Below are 22,360 nucleotides of genomic sequence, written 5' to 3' on the forward strand. Positions count from 1 at the left end.
CTATAAAAATCACTATGATGTAAGCAAAATATTAAATTCTAGCCAGATTTTGTTGCTTGCCAAAGGCTTTGAGATTTGCTTGTCCTTGTTGACAAAGTAAATCAAATACTTGCCTAAGAGGAGAGATACCATGATCATAAAGGTGGGTTTCCCAGGGCCCGGCTTATTCATTGCACTCTGGATGTGCTGGCCCCTGCCATTTCCACAAATGCAGGACGTTCAACAGCATCATTTGTGGTAGGGGTGCACTGTGTTCTTACTTCCTCCTGAAAACATAACAAAACAAAAAAATTGAGGTAAAACTACGATAGGTATTAATGATATATTTGTATTAAAATGAAGTTTTAATACTTCCTCATTGAAATAATCAAATAAACTAAAAGAAAGCTAAAAAAGAAATAACTTTTTGAGTATTTTAATGTTATTTAATGCTACTTTCCAGTACCACCATTTAAATCTCTCACACAATGCTAGGCATCTCATCCTTTGAAAAACATTGTCTGATCAACCAGACTCATTATTTCTTTTGTGATTGGCATGGTTTAGTTATGCCACTTGTTTGGGAACTTATAATGTTCCTTATATGCTACTTAATTAGTTTGTATTATTTCTTGTGGACAGATATAAGAGGAATCCTCAAAATAACAAAGTCTTAGTCACAAGTCATGGGTTAGCCAAATGAGAAATAATCTCACATACATTGATTCAGTCAATGCCAAGTATAGGAGAAAGATAAGGAAAACTTGAATTGTTTATAATAAGTTATTTATGAACAAAGCAGTAAAGAAGTATATATGGGAATAACTATATATTAATATATTTTTTCTCCTGGACATGTTAATGATGTTCTGTCTGTAACTACATACGGCTCTGTTATAGTTGGAAACATATCTTTTGTAAGGTAAGAATATTTAGCAGTTATTTCTTGTATTGTTGCTTTAAGCTTTCTGTTTTAAAAGAGAATTACTTGAATAACATTTAGCTTTGTATTAATGTGGATTAAAGTTTAGCAGTTTAGAAGTTCATTTGCATTTCATAAAGCTTCAGTTTTATTTTAGAAAACCAAATTCAACAAACATTTTAATTTGCCAACCACCCTAAAATGTTGGTCTTTATTAAACATCTAAGTTTGAGGATAGGATAGATTAAAAGGATGTACTACACTCATTTACTTTTTTTTTTTTTTTTTTTTGTATTTTTCTGAAGCTGGAAACGGGGAGAGACAGTCAGACAGACTCCCGCATGCGCCCGACCGGGATCCACCTGGCACGCCCACCAGGGGCGATGCTCTGCCCACCAGGGGGGTTGCTCTGCTGCAACCAGAGCCACTCTAGCGCCTGGGGCAGAGGCCAAGGAGCCATCCCCAGTGCCCGGGCCATCTTTGCTCCAATGGAGCCTTGGCTGCGGGAGGGGAAGAGAGAGACAGAGAGGAAGGAGGGGGGGAGTGGAGAAGCAAATGGGTGCTTCTCCTGTGTGCCCTGGCGAGGAATCTAACCCGGGTCCCCCACATGCCAGGCCAACGCTCTACCGCTGAGTCAACTGGCCAGGGCCTACACTCATTTACTATTTGACTTTACTCACTCTCTTTATGGATCAGATCTTGGCCCTTTCTCAAAACACATGAGTATTATGAAATTATATATAATTTCAGGAATAATTATAATTACCTTCATTTTTCATTAATTCCTATAACTTTAGCTATTTTCATAGCATTCACTTTTATTAAGCTTTTATATTCACAGAACTGAGTTCAAATTTGAAAGTGGTATGCCATATGAAAACACTGTAGTATCTTCAGAATAATATCTCCTTGGTTTCAGAAAAAGTATATACAGGGGTGGGAAAAACTAAGTTACATTACCAGCCATCATTCTTTAAAAGATAAATTATAAATAAGGATACAAAATAGTAACAATAACAATAATAAGAAAAATAATACAAATATATAATACAATAATTAATAAGTAATACAAAAATAAACTTCCACATACTCGCAAACATAAACCTCCTTTCTCTCATCCCTGCATTTCAATATTGATTAAATATTGAAGGTTTTCAGAATTTTTTCCTCAGAATAATAATATATTTATTCATATATAAAAGTCTGTATAAGTTAGGACTAAATATAAGGGTTTGAATTGATATATATTTTTTTTCTGATTCTGCTATACCTTAAAATAAAGTTATGTTTCTTTTATATATGTCTTTTTAAAATTATTATACATTTTTTGCAGGCTGAATAACAAACACAACTAAAGCTTAGTCAAAAGATTGTCTGATACATATTAAAACATTTTTCATTTTCAGTGAAGCTTATCAGCAAGAAAGGTGATGGCTTGACATCAATAGCAACAGAAACAAAAGCTTTTCATTTTCTTTGTATTCCAGCCCTTTAGCAGATGATAAATATTTTAACTGCATCTTCTAAATACAGCATTGTGCCATTTCAAAAGTATTTTAACTATTAGTTATCAAAATTAGGACTTAGTTGCATAAGCTTTCCTTTTAGAACAGTTTAGTAGAAGAATAAGCTGCCTATTTTAGTAAAAGAGGATGGACATTAGAACCAACAGACATGAATGATAATCATTGCACGCCCTTGAGAAAGTAGTTTCACTTCTCCAAAATGCAAAATGAGAATCTCTTTTGTAGACATAACAAATAATAATACAGGACTGATTATAAGAGTTGCTTTAAAAATGGTAATTATGGTTATCCAACTAGCTATTTTAAAGGAAGCATGACTTTTCTCTTAAAGTTAAATTTAGGTAGGTATAATTAGTCTTGTTTATTACATTATTATTACTATTATTTTCTATTCTCATTCATTTCCTATGTTCTATTACCAGAGATCTGTTTTGCCATGCCTTGGTGCTGGGCACTGGAATTATGGTTCTGAGTAAGATAAGTAATTTTGGATGAATCTAGAGGGTATTATGCTAAGTAAAATAAATTGGACAGAGAAAGACAGACACAGTATGATTTCACTTATATGTAGAATCTAAAACACAAAACATATTAATAACAACAACTAAACAAAACAAAACAAACAGGCCATACTATAGAAACAGAACCAACTGACAGTTCCCAGAGGCAGGTCGGGTGGGGGGATGGGTAAAAAAGGTGAGGAGCTACAAACCCTCAGTCATAAAGCAAGTAAGTCGCAGGATGTAACACACAGCCTAGGGAATATAACCAATAACATTATAATAACTTTGTATAGTGACAGATGGTGACCAGACATATCCTGGTGATCACATAGTAATGTAATAAATGCCAAATCACTATGTTGCACATCAAAAACTAATATAACATTATATATCAACTATAATTTTCCCAAAAAAAAGAGAAATCTTTTCTCATGAAGGTTACAGTCTGACAATAGACAATAATAAGAAAAATAAATATTTTGTAAATAAAATAACGGTGGTAACAAAAGTATTGTTGAGCAGATGAAGCAGAGTGGTGGACTAGTAGGAAGGGAAAGCAGAAACCACTCTGAAGAAGGAAGTAGGAGAAGACCTGAGTGGTGACATCTCAGCAGAGTGATGAAAGGTGGAAGGAAGCCGTGTCAGCCTGAGGAAACACCCCAAGGTAGACGAAAGAGCAGCAGGGAAGCCCAGGCAGCAAGAGCCCTGTGACTTGGATCTAAGCGGGGGTGGGAGGGTCGGGGGGTTGACTGGAGATGAACTGAGGAACAGGGCAAGAGCTGCAGACTATAACGACTTGCCAGCCATAGTAAGAATTAGGGAGCTATTGAAGCAGCCAAGTGTAAATTTTAAAGATTTTTCTAGGTGGCCATCATTGCAGGTACCAAGGGGAGAGATTTGGGGTCCAGATGATTAGTAGCCAGTGAGTTATATTTGGAATGTATTTTGAAGCTACAGCTGATGGAGGTGAGAAAAAGAAGAGAATCAAGAAAGGCCACTACTTTTTGTCTAGCGCAGGTGGAGGACACCTGTGCTGTGCACTGGACCAAGGGGGAGGAAGGGCAGGGTTAAGGATACCAGCCAACAGAAGACACAGAAGAGGCAAATGAATATGTTAAATACTTATTACTAAACTTCCATATTTGTTTCAAAAATATTTTCTCTATTTTCCACATGTCAAATGTTGTTCATAGTGAATATATTTTAAGTTGTTGAACTGAAGTTTGATTATAATTCTCTCAAGTGATTTGACTTGAAAAAACCCTGCTGGACTGTATTTACTTTAAAGGAATTCCCTAAGTTTCAAAGGTACCAGTCTGAACCCTCCTGACTCCTTTCCAGGTCAGGAGATGCAACACATCGTACTACGGCATAACCACACACACAGGACCAACCAAAGAATTTGTAGTTGTCTGTGTTATCTTGCCTATTCAAGATGTGAGGTTATACCAGATGCCTCAAAGCAAGATCAGCAAATTGTGGCCTATGAGACAAATATAACCCTCACCTGTTTTATAGAACACAGACATACCTACACTTCAGGTATTACCGTGTGACTGCATTCACACTATAACAATTATGTTAAGTAGTTGCTACAGAGACTTATAGCTCACAAACTATAAAATATTTATTATGTAGCCCTTTAGTAAAAGTAGTCTGACCCCTGTTCAAGTATCTTTTAATCATGAAGCTTCATGATGTTATAATTTAAGGAAAATTAAAATCACAGATGAGCTAAGTTTTTTTGTGTTTTTTTTTTGTTGTTTGGTTTGGTTTGGTTTAGTGGGTAGATAGTGAGACAGACTCCCACATGTGCCCCCACTGGGATCCACCTGGCAACCCCACCTGGGGCCGATGCTCAAGCTATTTTTAACACCTAAGGCTGATGCGAACTAACCTAGCCAGCAACTGGTTACAGGAAGGGAAGAGGAAAAAGGGGGAGGGAAACAGGAAGAGAAGCAGATGGTCAATTCTGCCGTGTGCCCTGCCTGGAATTGAACCCGGGATGTCTATATTCCTGGCCAAGGTTGGATCCACTGAGCCACTGGTCAGGAGGAGCTAAGTTCTATATTCATTTACCACCTGAAATAATTATAACAGGATACCTGATATTCAGCATATTATTTCAGTGATCTTTTCTTTTCTTTCCTTTAAAGCTGAGAATCAGAGTTCAAACAGTACAACAGAAAGACCAGGTAAGTTCATGTTTTTATCCTCTGAGAATATTCGTGTATAAAATCCTCAAAATGAGACAAAATAGATCAACCAGTTTGAGGGCAAGTTGAAATAGTGCAGGGGAAATATTATATAACTACTAAAATGTTTAGGAGACCTGTGTTAAAAAATAAATGCAGACTAGGGGAACATACAAGGATGTGCCTGGGTGTTCTGTGGCTTTAGTGAGTGGAACCAGCCCTGGTAAATGCATGAAACCTGTGGAATTGTCCTCTGACCATACCTGGCTGTTGCTGGTCTGTTTCTATGATTGGAATGCCCTCTCCCAGACGGTTAGCAGGTCTGAGTGTTTTTTCTCTGTATTTTCTAACAAAGCCTGGGCCTAAGCATATGAAGAGATGATGTTATAAACCACAATTAGCCTAAAATTTTGTCACCCGAGGAAGTGCTCGTGTTTTGCCATCCTTACTTTAAACTGAATAAATTTTGGATGAGGAAGCAACAGAAACTGAGAAAGATCATTGGGCGGGGAAAGATTGTAACGTTGAATCTTCTTGTTATTTTGAAATTAAAATTATTTGGGGAATGTTTATCTTCCTACATCCTATTTGGTACTTTAATAAACGACAAATATTTTAGGTTCTCAATCTTGGTCACCTTATGTACTTTATAAAATGAGAAATAGGTAAACAATCATAAAAGGTCATGTAACTTTTTTTAAAAAAATCGGGAAAATAAAACTGAAAATTTTGAGTGAATCTAACAACTTTTTCACAGCAAATGTCCTAAATAATCATCATAGTCTGCCTTCTACTTTTTGTGTGTAAGGAATTCAAAACTAAAATGATTAAGCTTTTAACTTTTAATAATTTATCTTCTATATAATATATCTCATGAATAAAGTCATTTTTATATTATTAATTTTCTGTATGTCATTTTATCACTGTATTTTGATTCCTATTGCATCTACATAATTTGGAAATGCCCTAAAAAAGGCACTGAGGGGAAAAAAAGCAAAATAAAACAGTACATCTAGGCAAAGGGGGCAGCTTTGCATTGGCTGATGCTATGCGTGTTCAGGAGAAATCCTTCCCCTCCGCCTGGTGGATCAGTTATCTTGGAGAAGCTACAGATGGGAACTTGGAAAGCTGCCAAAATCCTCAGCTCCTCTTAAGGAAGGAATGAAGGATCCTTTATTTTACTTAGAAAAGTTGTATCTACAAAATGCACCTTTAGCTATATTGATTTTTTAATGTAATGAAAAGCCCATTTAGAATATTTTAATTTTGAGTTGTAGAAACTAGTTCTTCTAAGATAATAGAATAAGCCAGTGATTTAAATAGTGGATTTGAAAGAAATGAGACTGATATTATAAACCGCAAAGCAAGTCAGGATCAACCTTCAGCTTTATGTTGTAGATGAAGACTAAATCAAGATTCACTAAAAGATAATAACATTTATTAACAGAGTGTTCATTATACCTCTGTTAACAACTGTAGTTGTGTTTGTTTATTTAAAACTTTTAGTTATATATGTTTATCAAAGATGTTCAAATATCAATTTTGTGAAATATTCATCAATGTGATCAACAATAGGGTCCTAAAAATAATTACTATTTCTGTTTTAGGTAGAAGCTGTGTTGAATTCCAGCCCACAGAATTATTAATACTGATTCCTTTTTAAAATAAATATGAGCTAATATGCATTGTACTTATTAGATTATATACATTTCTCACATTTGTCATTTTTTATATTAAACATTCAGCTTTAATTTTCTTTTTTTTTTTTTTTCTTTTTTTTTTTTTCATTTTTCTGAAGCTGGAAACAGGGAGAGACAGTCAGACAGACTCCCACATGCGCCCGACCGGGATCCACCCGGCACGCCCACCAGGGGCGAAGCTCTGCCCACCAGGGGGCGATGCTTTGCCCATCCTGGGCGTCGCCATGTTGCGACCAGAGCCACTCTAGCGCCTGGGGCAGAGACCACAGAGCCATCCCCAGCGCCTGGGCCATCTTTGCTCCAATGGAGCCTTGGCTGCGGGAGGGGAAGAGAGAGACAGAGAGGGAAAGCACGGCGGAGGGGTGGAGAAGCAAATGGGCACTTCTCCTGTGTGCCCTGGCCGGGAATCGAACCCGGGTCCTCCGCACGCTAGACCGACACTCTACCGCTGAGCCAACCGGCCAGGGCTAGCTTTAATTTTCTTGAAAAATGTTTTTACCACCTACTTCAAAAACTATTAATGAATGTCTAAAAATTGATGACTGTTTTATATAGGATCTTTTTTGGGGAATTCAAGATAAGTAAGGCAACTATACATAAAATAGAAATTATAAGAAATTATACATAGATATAATGTTTAATATTATATAATGAAGATAAAAGGAAGGTAGTCATAGTTATACGAAAATGATTGATACAAGTGTGAAGACATATTCATTCATTGTATAGTATGTAGTAGACAGCTGTAGTTAACAATGCTAAACATAAGAAAATCATGATCAATGTCTAAAGAAGATGGGAAAGTCAAACTTCAACTTCCCATTGTAACAGATCTGTTAAGACTTCAAATTTAGTATGATGCCCTGCTAAATATACAGAATACTATGTTCTACTAACTGTGGAATAATATGATAGTAACCACTACTAACTGAGGCATTCAGTAATATGGAGCCTGCCATTAAGTGTTCCCAAGAAAGACTGGTCAGCATCAAAAATAACTATAAAACTCTAGTAGTCATGTAGATATAAAATGATCAACATGTTTCAGATAACCTTATGTTAAGATTGTGAAGGGAAAGATTTTTTACTCTCTTTAGCTGTGGTTATATTTAGTGGGTATGGGGAAAGCAGTTTAAGAAAACTGAGGACAGGGTTTATGAAAGAAGTGACCTTCTAGGTGCCAGATTATTCTGCCTACTCATTTTTCTAACTCTGAGTTCAGAGCTCATGAGGAGCTGGAAAGACCCAATAAAAAGTGATGAAAGGCTGTTTATTCTCTAGAGATATATACAGACCTCATGTGGCCATTACAAGTTTAAGCAATGACGGAATTCACTTTTCTTTAACATTATCATTTTCCACAGACTTGTCCTTATAAATACGCCTCTTTATTTCTTTGATAAGAGACTTCAGCTCTGAAGAAAAATGGACATACATGCGTCAGTGTATCGAGAAAGGAATAAACTATTCGCCCTGAGTTTTCTGGAAAATACAACAATATTAGTCAGGATTCTCCAGAGAACAGAACAAATAGGATACATGGATGGATAGATAGATAGATAGATAGATAGATAGATAGATAGATAGATAATAGATAGATGATAGATAGATAGATATTCATTATAATGAATTAGCTCATGCATTATAAGACTGAGAAATCCCCAAATCTGCAGTTAGCAAGCTGGAGGCCTGGAGACTCAGGGAAATTGAGAGTCTCTTTCCAATGAGAGTCCAAAAACCTGAGAACCAGGATATCCAATGGTGTCATTCTGAAAGCAGCAGGTTTGAAAATAAAGAAGAGCCAGTATTTTAGTTTGAGTCCAAAAGCACAGAAAGACTGATGTCCCAGCTCAAGGCAATCAAGCAGGAAGAGTTCTTCTTTATTCAAGGGAGGGCCAGCCTTTTAATTCTGTCAGGGATTCAGCCAATTAGATTAGAGCAATCTATTATATGTTGAAAGGCAATCTGCTTTACTTAGTGACTGATTCAAATGTTAATTTCATCCCAAAACACACAGATACACCCAGCACAATGCTTGACCAAATATCTAGTCATCACATGGCCAAGTCAAAGGGACACATAAAATTAATCATCACAACAATAATCCTATTGTGACCAGCATAACTTGTCTGGATCTCATTACACCTATTTTCTTTCTTCACTTTTCTTCACTGTATTTTAGAAGCTCAATTCCATTGTAGACATTAATTCTGATGGAAAATCAGAAGCCAGAACAGATATAAGAACCACCAAATTTGACCACTGGCTTTCGAAAAGGAAAACAATTTGTCCTGCCATATTTATTGTGCTCAGCACCCTATATAATGCCTGGGGAATGGCTTCTGATTTTAGGAATTCATGTAATGTGAAGCATGAATCATTCTATACAGAAGGCTACTTATCTGAATATTCTAATTCTGAATGACAAAAATCTTAACACTATGGCTCTGTTAGGATCCAATCAAACTAAAAATATACCTATATCAAAACAGTATTTAGAGGTTCTTTTATTTTTTAACTTGGACATTTTATGATGTTTGACAGATTAGTTGAGAATAAAATAACTCACTTTTGGCATGATAAATATATCAACATTTATGTGGTAGGGAGAATCTACCATAAACTTCCATTTAGGAAATTGGATAAATCTGGGTATGGCTAAGCAGTTGCCCCTTTGGTTCAAAGGTCTGCTGAGTCTCTAAGAAATGCTCTACACTGTTCTTGTGGCTCTCTTGTCCACTGAAAGGCCATAAAAACTCCGTCTCCACTGATCAGCTGCCCAGCATTCACTTTATGAACCATTTTTCAATGGTATTATCATGGGTGTGTGCTCCTCCAGTAAACTCTGCAATGTGTTTTATTTCACTACATTAGGACTAATTCTCTCTGTCCACTTGTATGTGTATCTGCATGGTCCGGGTTGGCTTGTTGAAGGAAGGGGCTGTTCAATTTGTCTTGAAGGAAAAAATACATTCTTAACAGGAGCCTAAATTAAAATAGATTATATTTCATGTAACAAAAATAACGAGCATGTACTTATAACTCATTCCTACCGAAGGGCAGCAGCTTAGGCAGCACTGAGATGTGGTTGACTACACAGATGCTAGAGCCTGTGTTCAAATCCTGGCAGACCACCTACTACTTGCCTTGTGACCTTGGGCACATTAGTTAATCTCTCTAGGTTTCAGTTTCCACTTTGTACAATGCAAATATTGATAATAAAATAGTTGAATGAGATAATATTTATAAAACACTTTGAATAATGTCTGGCACATAGTGTCCAGGGCTTGAAAATAAATGAAAAAAAATACTTTTATGCCCATATTTTGGATCATTTATGTTCAAATTCTCCAAAAGCACAGCATCAGCAGAGATACATATTGAAAAGCTGCTCAGTGTTCTTAGCTCTTACTCTCCAAACTGTGAAATCTGCAATGTTGGGCCAAGGGTGAGACCATTCTAAACCTTTCAGAATGCTGAGGAAAAATTTAACTAATCACTGATAATGATGCCACTAGCATGGAAGACAACTCACGTCAAATATGTTGGTTACCTGGTATCATGTAAAGGGAACAGAAGGGCTTGGCTTTTGGTTTAGCTCTTCTTCTATTGTCAGAGGTGCTACCTTATGTTTCTGAGGCACAGTATCTCTCATCTCTAAAGCACAGTATTAAAATGTTTAAGAATAAAATGAATTAGCACATATGGAAATAGTCAGCATAGTAAGTCATTCATTCTTTGTATATTATACATAATTTTCTATAAATTAATAACTAGTCATTTTCAAATTACAAAAGAGAAATACATCTCTCCTTTCCTTGATATATATTTCTATAGACTTATTTAAAGTAAATAAATCTCCATTCACAGTTTTTACCAGGTTAGAGGACACTATTATCTCAGGTTAGTCACATTGATGGCCCAGAGCAAAGTAAAAAAATTTGAGGTAGAACATTTTTCTTGCATTGCTGAAAGAATACAGCTATGTGGGAAAAGTAAGATCTGATGCAAGCAGAAATCAATTTCCATCAAATGAAAGCAAAAACTTCCCCTTTGATATTTTCCATTAAATAGACAGAATGTGCTATTATGGGTAAAAATACATTCTAGCTATGACAAAATCTTCATTGAAAAGAACCCTGACAAGAATCTAAAGTCTTAAAGCTAGAAGAGACTTCAAGGATGTTATCAGCATAATCCCATCCAAAATACAGAATGGTACCAGCTATGCTCATAACATTTATTATGTGTAACACTTATATGCCTCTTACTTTAATAATACACCATCTCCCTCTATGATAACAAAAGCCTAGAGTAGACCATGCTTCCTTTCCTTGAGTCAGATGCTCAAAGTCAATTCTTAAGTTAATGCTAGCAAACTGTATTAACAATTGGAAGGAGCCTGTTTGTTTCTTCAATTTGTATCTGTTCTATTTCCTATTTCTACTTTATTTTACGGCATCTATCATAACTTAAGTTCCTCAAATCCTTCTTGTTAAGCATTAGTTTATAAGTAAGAGTCAATAAACAACAACAAAATCTCTCTTATTTTGATCCCTGACATAGTTTTGTCTTACTCATTATCTCTTCACATCTATCAGTTGTGGGCTGTGCTTCCCCCTTTCCCTGCCAGAGGTTCTTAGTCTCCTGTACTATACTATAGTTATTTCCTTCAGCATCCACTCTTGGGCCCAGAATAGGTATCTATCTTTTCTGTTATTGCAAAATGAATGAAAAAACTAATGATGCAAACATTTTGAATATGTAATAGGCTTAATATTAAGATTTTTTTAAAGTGGTGATCTCATTAATACACTTAGTCTTCAGCAGTAGTGACTTTTGCTGCTGAAGAGTTTATGCATTCAGCAAACACTTGAGAACCCTGTGGGTGGAGCTCAGAGCGCATTCCTAGCAGCTGTGGCTGATGCAATGCTGTGAGAATACTCCAGCTCCCAGAAACCTCCTGGGCATACCCAGGAGGGAGCTCGCCCACTATAAGGAAGTGACTCAGCACCAACCACGCAGCTCCCTGATCTTTTTAGCCATTGGCTTTAAAGGACACTCTGTAACACCCTATTGGCTGAACTCATGTATATAAACTAGCTTACTTCCTGAATAAAGCAAATCTGCATCATTGAACCTGGTCCCCAGAGTTGTCCTCATCCCCAGCAGGACTTGTCCACAGGACCCTACTTCTGGACACTATTCTAGCATTTGAAAACATCAGTGAGCAAAATAATGACCCTTGCCCTCAAGGACTTTATATTTTAGTGGGGGAGAAAAACTATGCTCAATAAATATGTTAATTAGCTAAATTATACAGTAAGGTAGAAAGAAGTAAACTCTCTGAGAAAGAGAAGGTGCAGAGCAGATTAGGAAAGAAGGACCATGAGTTCTGGAGAGGTACCGTTTACATATGGTCAGATAAGTCTCTCTGAAAGAATCTGAGTAAATACAAGAAGTGAGCTACCCAATAAGTGGAGGAAGAGCATCCAGACAGACATAGAACTTAAAAAGATATCTGGTACATGGGCAGAGAAGAGGGAGGGAAAAGGCTGGGCACATTACCCAGGGTTTCATAAGCTATTGCAAGGTCTTTGGCTTTTTCTATAAGTGGAATGAAGAAACATTGGGGGTTTTGATCTGAGGGTTGACATGATCTGACTCATGTTTCATAAGTATAACTGTGAAATCTGAGGAGAGACTGTCCTGTGCAGAAAGGATACCTTTTTCAGATTTTCCAGGAGTCAGATGAAGGTAGCTTAGACTAAGATGGTCTCAAGATAGATGCCATGAACTCTCTAAATTATGGTTATATTTTGAAAGCACATCTAATAGATATTTGGTGATTATATGTGGGATAGGATGTAAAGAGATGAGTCAAAATAGTTCTGAGGACTTGGCCTGAGCAATTGGAAGGAATGATTGTCATTCCATCAGCTAAGATGGAAAGGCTACAGATAAAGCAGAAGTCTAAGTTTGGAAATACTGAGTATTATATTTTTATTATTTTATGAGTAGACATCTGAATTTTATGAAGCTAGAGTTTCGGGAAGAGTCCTAGGCTTGAAATATAAATTTGGGGATCATTGGCATTGATGTTGTATTTAAACCTTAAAATTGAACTTTATCACCAAAAAAATGAGTGTAGTTAGAGAATATGAGTGAGGACTAAATTCTCGGACCTCCAGAACTGTGAGACAGAGAGGAGGAGGAACCAGCCAAGGAGAACAAGAAGAATAAACCACAAGGTAGGAGAAAAATAAATAGGGACCTCCAGAACTGTGAGACAGAGAGAAGGAGGAACCAGCCAAAGATACCAAGAAGAATAAGTCACAAGGTAGGAGAAAAATAAATAGAATGTTATTTTGAAAGCCATTGAAGAAAATGGGTTAAGGAAAAGTGAATGACCTAGTTTCAAATACTGAAAAATTCTCTTTAAAAATGAAACAAGAATCTATCAAATTGCAATTAGAAACCAGGTCCAATTATTTATAAATAATTAAAAACAATAAATAATCATTGAATTCAATTGAATTTAGCCCCTCAGATACATTGGATGTACAAATGGACAGTTTTGCTGTCTTTTTTACACTAGAATGTTTTTCCTCTACTGTCGCTCACATTTATATGCCATTAGTAATGACTTATTATATGACTTCCTTTACAGAAGGTTCCAGAAGGCAATCAGGTACTCTTCCAGTCTAAGTCCCTTTTCAGAAGAGTTTATGGCTTCCAGTACCTGCCTGCTTTCATATTCTTGCCAGGCTTAATCATTGATTGAGAGCAGCCTGGAGGAGGCATGGTTTCAACCCAAACACAGTGCTGCGATTTAGAGAGCAGGTGGAGAAACTTGCTCAATTATACTGTCTGTAGATGGCATTCTGCGAGTTACATTTGTACATTTTTATCACCAGCACAGGTGGCCAGGGTATCAACAAGGTCTTCTGTCTTTAAAACTCCCAATGATTCCACTACTAATTGTCTTAAAACAAGAGCCAAACGTGTACCACTGTCTGACATCAATGGGGTACATTTGCATACATAGTATTGCAACAGTCTTGGTTTTGAGGGTCTCTTTACTTAGTTACAGTAGACCTCAAACAGCCAGCTCTAAGTTCTGGCCTGAAATTTGCAAATTAGATTTAAATCATGACACAAAATATCTGCAATTCAGCAATCATTACAATCACCAAAAGTCAGGGTTCAAGAGTAAACTCACATCATCTTAGAGCACCATCTACTCTACTTTCTACCATTCCTACTAGAGCAAAGAAACATCTGAAAACATGGAGGTTTCTTTTTTTTTTTCTTTTTCTTTTTCTGAAGCTGGAAACCGGGAGAGACAGTCAGACAGACTCCCGCATGCACCCAACCGGGATCCACCCGGCCCGCCCACCAGGGGGCGACACTCTGCCCACCAGAGGGCAATGCTCTGCCCCTCCGGGGCATCGCTCTGTTGCGACCAGAGCCACTCTAGCACCTGGGGCAGAGGCCAAGGAGCCATCCCCAGCGCCCGGGCCATCTTTGCTCCAATGGAGCCTCACTGCGGGAGGGGAAGAGACAGACAGACAGGAAGGAGAGGGGGAGGGGTGGAGAAGCAAATGGGCGCTTCTCCTGTGTGCCCTGGCCCGGAATCAAACCGAGACTTCTGCACACCAGGCCGACGCTCTACCTCTGAGCCAACCGGCCAGGGCCTAAACATGGAGGTTTCTTAAAGGTCCATTTCATGTATTTTTACACTTAAAAATTTTGGAGAAAATTAGCCAAATGACTTTGGTTGAAAGATACAACTCAAGGAGTCCAATTATAATATAATAATGAAATATTATAAAATTATTATATTAATAAAATATAATTTAAAATATATAATTTTACATTACATTTATTATAAAATATTAATACCAAGTACTCTTCTAAGCAATTTAAATTATTTTTACTCATTTAATTTGCACAGAACTATGATGTAGAATTATTATAATCACCATTTGTAGGTGTGAAAATTCAGACACAATAGAGGTTAAGTGACTTTCTCCAAATATCACAGCAAGTACAAGAGTCAAATTTGAAACCAGGTACCAGTCTTCAGAATCATGCTCTTACATATCTATTATACCTCTCTTGTGCTTCTCCTGCCAATTCTACTTTAGTAGTAATGGAGGATAATACAGTAATCAACAAAACTAAACAGAGATCCTCAGCTCTGATCGCATCACGGTCCGCACTATCTTATTCACAGTATGAATCACATTAGTCTGACAATTGATGAATTCAGCCTAGACCCATAGTTGCATTAATATGATAGTGCTAATGAACAGGATTTCTCAAATTGTTAGTTAACTCCCATTAGTGTGTCATGACCAGTATTTTTAAAAAAACGAAATAAAGGAAATAAACACCAGAAGGCATTACATGTAATAGAGGTAAATTGTGTGCACATATGTATGTGTGTTTGTGTTTGTTTTTGTGTACTACATTCAGAAATGGTTTATTTACTAAAGATTGAAGTTAAAAGAAAAATGTTAAAATTTCAAGAATCCAACGAGTTCTCCTTTTAAGAAGAGTTAATTCTACTGCCTACCTATAGATCATTATCAATAACAGTTAGCAGTAGACCATCGACACATTTTAAGTAGGAAAATAGGAGTTTCATCTAAACCAGATAGGTTATACTCAAAACTGTAGCTGCCACGTAACCTGTCTATGAGAAGGTAATAAGGTAAGAGTCTTGAAAATTAACCCTTGGGAAATCCAAGATGGATTCATATCATTGGTTATTTAATCAGCCATCTCATTCTCTACCAACACAATGGAAAGAGTATTCATCCTTACTAAAACACTTGACACTGAAAAAAGCAGCTAAAAGTACCAAGGTTTCAGCTAGTTCTCTCTTTCATTTAATATTCTGTTTTTCTGTCTGTCTAGTGCACTAGCCTGACATTTTTCTTTGTTCTTATGGGCATATATCTAGCTTCCACCCACAGATCTCTTGCATGGCAAGAATGGTACAGACTCTACACATTATTCTTCCCCCACAGATGTCAAAAATGCATGAGCCTGCAGTGTGTGCTGGGCTGTGGGAGGCAGAGAAGGAAAGATCCAAGGCAGTCCTAGGCAGTTCAGTTTCTTTGAGGCAATTATACGTGGCCTCAATACTCCTAAATGGGCCATAATGATAAGCGATGGCTCTTTGTTCAACCAAGCTGTCCACTACATTTGACTTCACATCCACTCTGGTCAGAGCTCCATGTGGGTATGGTGTGAGCTGGAGCCTTCGCACTTCACAGACTTGCAATTCAGTGGAGAGACAAGGACAAAGGTGTGGTGAAAAGGTATCACTTCATACTACAGGAAAAAGAGAATGAGTTTTCAAAAGTTTCCTAAATACAAATTTATTTTATCACAAATTTACAAGGATAAGTGCTGTACACTGATAAAACATTTGATTATATTTCCTCGAAATGTATTGAGATTTGTGGGTTTCAGATACTATATTTTTATTTATTTTTTGGTTCAGTTCTGGCTGAAGATGGCAAATGTTGATTTAAGCAAATGCAAAAATTATAATTAGTTTAATTTATATTTTTCTTGGAAGAAAAGATTATGAACAATGATGGAAATGTAACCAAGCAGCAATTACTTTAGATAAAGCACATAAATCTAAATCACTGCTGAGCTTTAAAAATGAAAATGAAAAAATTTTTTCTTTTTTTCCCCAATCCTTTTAGCCATAGACTCAACTGCAATCTGTCTCTTCAACCACTAAGAAACACTGCAGAAATAAAGTCCTGTGTATTTATGTACATTTTAAGTATGTTTGATAGAAAAAAAATTACTATTAGCCAAACATATAATATCTGAAATATGAATAATGCTTTTGCATAGATTTTCATCCTAGAAGAATTTCATGAAGTAGGTGATACTGACTGAGGCCTAAAATAAGAGAACTAAAGTTTTGGCAGTTCTTGAAGATGTAATACTGATAACCCAGGTTTTATGATTCCAAATTTAACCATCATTACAGAAGAAATAGATGAACTTGGGATTTAATGTACAACTGTATGTATCCTATTATTCAATAAGAAACAGTTTTCACAGATCGTCAGAAATGCAAACTGTTTGAATCTGCAAAAAGAATGCAATAAGAAGAGTTAACACTATTGTTTGACTGTTAATTTTTAATTTTTTTCCTCCAGTTGGCACTCCACAACCAGATGCCTCACTTTCTAAAACCAGTGTATTATCTTTGATATCGACAATAATTCCAGAAAGCATCTCATCATCTCAAGGTATGACTTCTGTGTGCATGACTAGAAACTTGCTTTGCTTAACTCCTTCTCACCAAGAAAACCCTACGAATCTTTAAAAAACAACAACTTTCCATTATAATAGCTATACAAAAACTGCACATTCACAAAAGGGGGGACATAAGAAAACTGTTTGAGGGGATGGATGTTTATTACCTTGATTGTGGTATTGGTTTCATGAATGTATGTCCAAACTTATCAAATGGTATACATTATCTCCCTACCAATTTTGAGTTGTAAAACAGTTCTTTCAGAATGAGATCAAATGTATTGATTTGATACATCCCACTTATAGATCACAGAGGCTTACTTAAATGAGGGACCATGGGGGGATGAAGGGAGGATTGTGAGGACCGGCACACATTAACCAAAGGTAACTTACTTTTTTTTTTTCTTACCATAGTAGGCACTGTGAATGTGAAAAATGCAAGCCCTTCTTCTTCAACCAACCCCTCTCATTCTAGTGAGTAACAGACATATCTTCATTCATAACAATAGATATGCTGAATATTTGAATGTTACCAATAAGGGAAGAAATTCAATTATCAATAGACTTTTATCAGCTTTCCTGAACCTGCATTCTCATAATCCTATTTAACTGCCACCTGTTTTGAGAATTTTCTGCTGTGAGTCTGTTCTAATGAGTACTCTCTTGAAGTTATTTTCTTACCTGAGTGCTAAGCAGTTACTACCAAAGGTCAAGATGATTGATGGCACTAGTCTCCGATAAGCCAAAGAGTACAGACAGAGATAGCATTTAAAAAAATGAATTGTTCATCTTTAAAAAACTTTTTCTAAATGTTAAAAATGGCTTTTTAAAAAATATTCCATTTTAGCAAAAATAGATATGTATTATAAAACATACAGGGTGGGGCAAAAGTCAGTTTACAGTTCTTTGTATGGAAAATAATACAAAAATGACAATTCAAGAATGAACTCTGTATTTCATGAACTCACAACTGTAAATCGACATTTTCCCCACCCTGTATATGTCTATGCTAGGACTAAACACTATTCATTTATTTTTCTGGAAATTAAGAATAAGATGAATTCATATGAAGCTGGGATGATAAAAGATTATTTCAGGTTTTGGTAAAGCCCTTCCACTCAGTAGGTCAGCATTGCATTTATTGTCCTGATTCATGGCTCCTTCATTTGAGGAAGCACTAATGATTTCACTTCGAGGTCTAATATGAACCCAGAAAATATTACTTATAAAATAACTAATCATAACAGTAGAAGTGCAAACTACCATACAAATGAATTGGATAACTATTCTCATTCCCTTATAAACATGACGTAACTATAATTTCTAGATCTCTATCTATTTCCCAAGGCCAATGTTTTTCTTTCATCACTGTTGTTTTAATCTGGGAAATGATTGTCAGAAAACAATGCTTTAAAAAACATACAAGAACAACAAAAAAAGCAAAGCAAAATCTTCCTCCATACAGCCTATATATATATATACAAAAGCACAGACACACATACACACACACACACACACACACACATTCACACACATCTTTCTTGAACCATATTGTTCATATTTAGAAATAACATGTACTATGATTTCCAATTATATCCCTTTATGTTATTTTATACCTTTTCTAATTATTAGATATTATTATAGGAAGACACTTGTTTTTTAGAAAGCCAGCCTTATAAACTGGAGTAGTTCCGATATAGGCTATTTAAGTTCTTTTTTCTAAATTCTAACTTCACTATAAAATAGTGAAGGATATAACGTGTATATGTGGGTCTGACTCTAGGTCTAGAAGACATCTTTTCATTTCCATCTCTTCACTCCTCCAGTCTCCAGGAAAGGGAGGAAACTGTCTCCCTTAGATTTGAAATTTGATTTCAGAAAGGCTACAAGACTGACATCAAGTGGATACGTTAGAAATGACAACTAAAGGAAAACCCAGGAATGGGATAAATCTTTTCTTAAAATACAAATAGAATGATGTTTAAAGAAGAAAGAAAGCATGCATGCTTTTACTCAGTTCATGAACCATTTATTGTGAAATTTAATTGCCACTCTAATTGACAATGTCTCCAATACTTTTTAGGTATTATTTTGCCGGTGGTTATTGCTCTGATTGTAATAACACTTTCAGTATTTGCTCTGGTGGGTTTGTACCGAATGTGCAGAAAGACAGACCCAGGTGGGTAACAGTGTATTTTTTCATTTTGTTTTCTGAAAGGAAAATACACATGCTCGATTTAAACTTAAATTTAAACTCTTAAGGGGAGAGAAGAATTATAGGAAAAAAATAAAATGCCATATTGCTTGATCACAGAAATAAAGAGGAAAGAGCAGAGAAACCCACAGAATGCTGGTGAACATAAGGAGCAGGGATGAACTACTAGTGGTAGATATTGTCAAGTGTGGACAGGTACTTTTTAATGAAACAGCCCCAGTTTTGTGGATGATTGCAAGAACATGGTAGTAAAGAAGGCATAAAATGACATGATTTATTTGTAAAGAAAATTTGTTTCATTTCCATGTGACAGAAGATAAAGGGAAGTCTTGCTAAGAGTTTAGTTTAGGGGCCCATAATCCCCAGAAGAGTTCTGTGACTCACTTCCCCTGGGAGGCACAGCTTTCTTCCTGTGAAGCTGTCTTTCATGCCAACATGTTCTGCTAATTGAACTGGTTCCTAAGGACAGAACATTATTGCAGTTTTTAGTGTGATTCTAGTTTGAAATTCTATATTATCCTCTTTACCCTCTCAAATAGCATTTAGAAGTTTTTTTCTTTAAAATAACGTTGCTCTGTTTTAAATGTACTTACTCTGTTTCTTTTCTTTCTTTTTTCTTTCTTTCTTTTTTTTTTCTTTTGTTTCATCTCTCTGCCTCTGAAATACTTAGGGTTCCTGTAATGGCATTTTATTTTTTATTCTTTTTCAAATAAACGTTTTATTTTAAAATAGATTTAGATTTACAGAAACGTTGTAAAAAAAGTTACAAAAAGTTTCCATACACTTCATAGCCATTATTATTAATATGATATATTTGTCACAATTAATTAACTGGTTGATACATTATTATTAACTAAAGTACTACTTTTTTAGATTTCTCCCAGTCTTCATTCTTTTTTCCGTTCTAGGAAATTGAGCTGTCTTTATCTTCAATGCTTCATCTGAATCTCCCTGCAATTCCCATGGCTCACACTCCCTTGTGTTATCTTAGATATCAGTCTATCTTTCCCTTCCAGACCTCTGCCCTGTTTGTGCAATGCAGTGTTATGTAGCCATGCCTTTGTCCATGCTGTTCCTTCTCCTATAATGTCCAGTCCACCACTCCACTTTTTTAACATACCCGATCTCCAATTTGTCCATTAGCATCTAGCTCAAACACTAATTTAATGTATCTTTGTATAACACAAAGCAGAATGAAGTATTCTCACCTTAAATTCTATAGAATTTTATGATATTCATCATGCTATCGTATAGTCACTTCTCTGTGTGTCTGTTCCCCCTAGTCTGTTCCAGGTGCTACTACAAATATAACACAGACTAAGTGGCTTAAATCACAGACATTTATTGTATTTCTCACAGTTCTGGAGGCTGAGATATCCAATCAAGGTATCAGATTGGGTATCTGGTGACCTAATCAACTTCTAAAGACCCACCATTCTAATGACCATTATAGTGGGCATTAAGATTTAACATAGGAATTTGAGGGGAATACAAACATTCAGTCCATAATATCAGACAATCACTTCAGTCATATACCCCAAGTTGTTCACATTGCATTGTGCATAATATATTGCATACCTATCGTATGCTTATTGGGTTAAATTTTTTAATTTTCAGTAAAATAGAAACTAACTATTTCACTAACAGAACTCTACCTAAGTCTCAAATACTATTACAAAGTAAAAATCTGTTTTTTATAAGATATATAAGCAATGGGATTCTTTACCCCAAGGACAGTGTGCCCCCAGGATATCAGTGATTGCTGTTCCTCAGGCCATTGTCTCACCAAGCATTGCACAGACAGCTTGGTACAAAAGCATGACAGTGTAAGGGGAAGTTATGAGACTTTAAAAAATAATAGTATTCATTTTAGCCGTTAGTGGAAAATAAGAAGAAAACAAATCAATGACTTTCCCTTTGAAAGTTAGTGAATAAACTACTTAATCATGTCTAAAATATGTTTTCTTACTCAGTTTCCAGCATTTTTATAAATCAGTTTAATTTCTCTAAGTTTCTAAACCACCAATACTATCTTTTATGGGAAATCAACCATCCAAGTTGAAACCTATGGGTGTTGAGAATATAAGAGAGATAAACAGTTAGTGTGCTAAATCCATTTGTAAAAAGTACCCTTTACTGAAAACCCGCTTTGCATAAGAAGATTTGCAAATAAATTATCTGAAAAGTTGACATTTATTATTGAAGAGGTTTATGATTAATTGAGTCATTCAGAAAAAATATGTATAAAATTCTTATGACTTTAAAAAATAAAATAAAATTTCAACCACTATGGAGAGTTATTCTGAAGACATACAATGCTTCATAACCAAGTTCAGCAGTTTTAAAATTACACAAATCTAGTTGGTTATTGTTAGCTTTGTTTACCAAACAGAATTTATAACATTGTTATCATTAAATTAACACCATTAAACATCCATAGTGATCACTCTTCAATATGTGGGTGAGACATCATTAAGTTCAGAAATTAGCAAGCCCACTCTACTAGCTGGAAGACAACATGAATCAGAGATTTCATTATGAAATTGTGCTTATCTGTTGACCATACTCTGAGTTTTAACCCAAATAGGAACATCATATATGTTGAAAGTAGTTTGTTGGTATGCATCTACCTGGTAACAAACCCATATTAGAGTATTTCAAGGAAAGATATTAAAACAGTCACACAAAAAGTATCAACTCATGTGGAACAAGGTTATGAGCATCACAGGTGATAACATATACAGCACTTATTAAAGAAAGTTTTAAATGCTGCTAAAATCCTACTTTTGGTAGGGAAGACAAGATTAGATCTAGTTGGTAAACAGCATATGGTACCATTAATTAAATCCTAATGATTAGGAATCATGGTGATGTGTTTTAGCCAAGGTGAAGTAGAAGTAGTCAAAATATTATTGGAATCATCAAGGTCTTTACAAAACAATGATGCTCAAAGCCAGTAGAATTATATTTTAAAGGCTTTTTATATATCCAATGACAAGAACTAGATTAAAGATGGAAGGAAAT

At 35.8% G+C, this 22,360-nt stretch overlaps 1 protein-coding gene and 1 non-coding gene across 3 annotated transcripts in view; both read left to right on the plus strand.

Moving 5' to 3' along the window:
- Positions 1-22,360, plus strand: part of EMCN (endomucin) — a 157,107-nt gene that overhangs the window by 118,924 nt on the left and 15,823 nt on the right. For both annotated transcript variants that reach the window (XM_066232598.1, XM_066232599.1), the window contains exons 5-8: positions 5,087-5,125; positions 17,022-17,114; positions 17,536-17,595; positions 19,205-19,300. In XM_066232598.1, the coding sequence (XP_066088695.1) occupies positions 5,087-5,125; positions 17,022-17,114; positions 17,536-17,595; positions 19,205-19,300 (288 nt within the window). The remainder of the gene's footprint in view (positions 1-5,086; positions 5,126-17,021; positions 17,115-17,535; positions 17,596-19,204; positions 19,301-22,360) is intronic.
- Positions 106-269, plus strand: LOC136306981 (U1 spliceosomal RNA). Its single transcript, XR_010725737.1, has one exon. It is a non-coding gene; the product is annotated as a U1 spliceosomal RNA (small nuclear RNA).

Source organism: Saccopteryx bilineata, chromosome 5 (assembly GCF_036850765.1).
Source record: "Saccopteryx bilineata isolate mSacBil1 chromosome 5, mSacBil1_pri_phased_curated, whole genome shotgun sequence".
Classification (NCBI taxonomy): Eukaryota; Metazoa; Chordata; class Mammalia; order Chiroptera; family Emballonuridae; genus Saccopteryx; species Saccopteryx bilineata.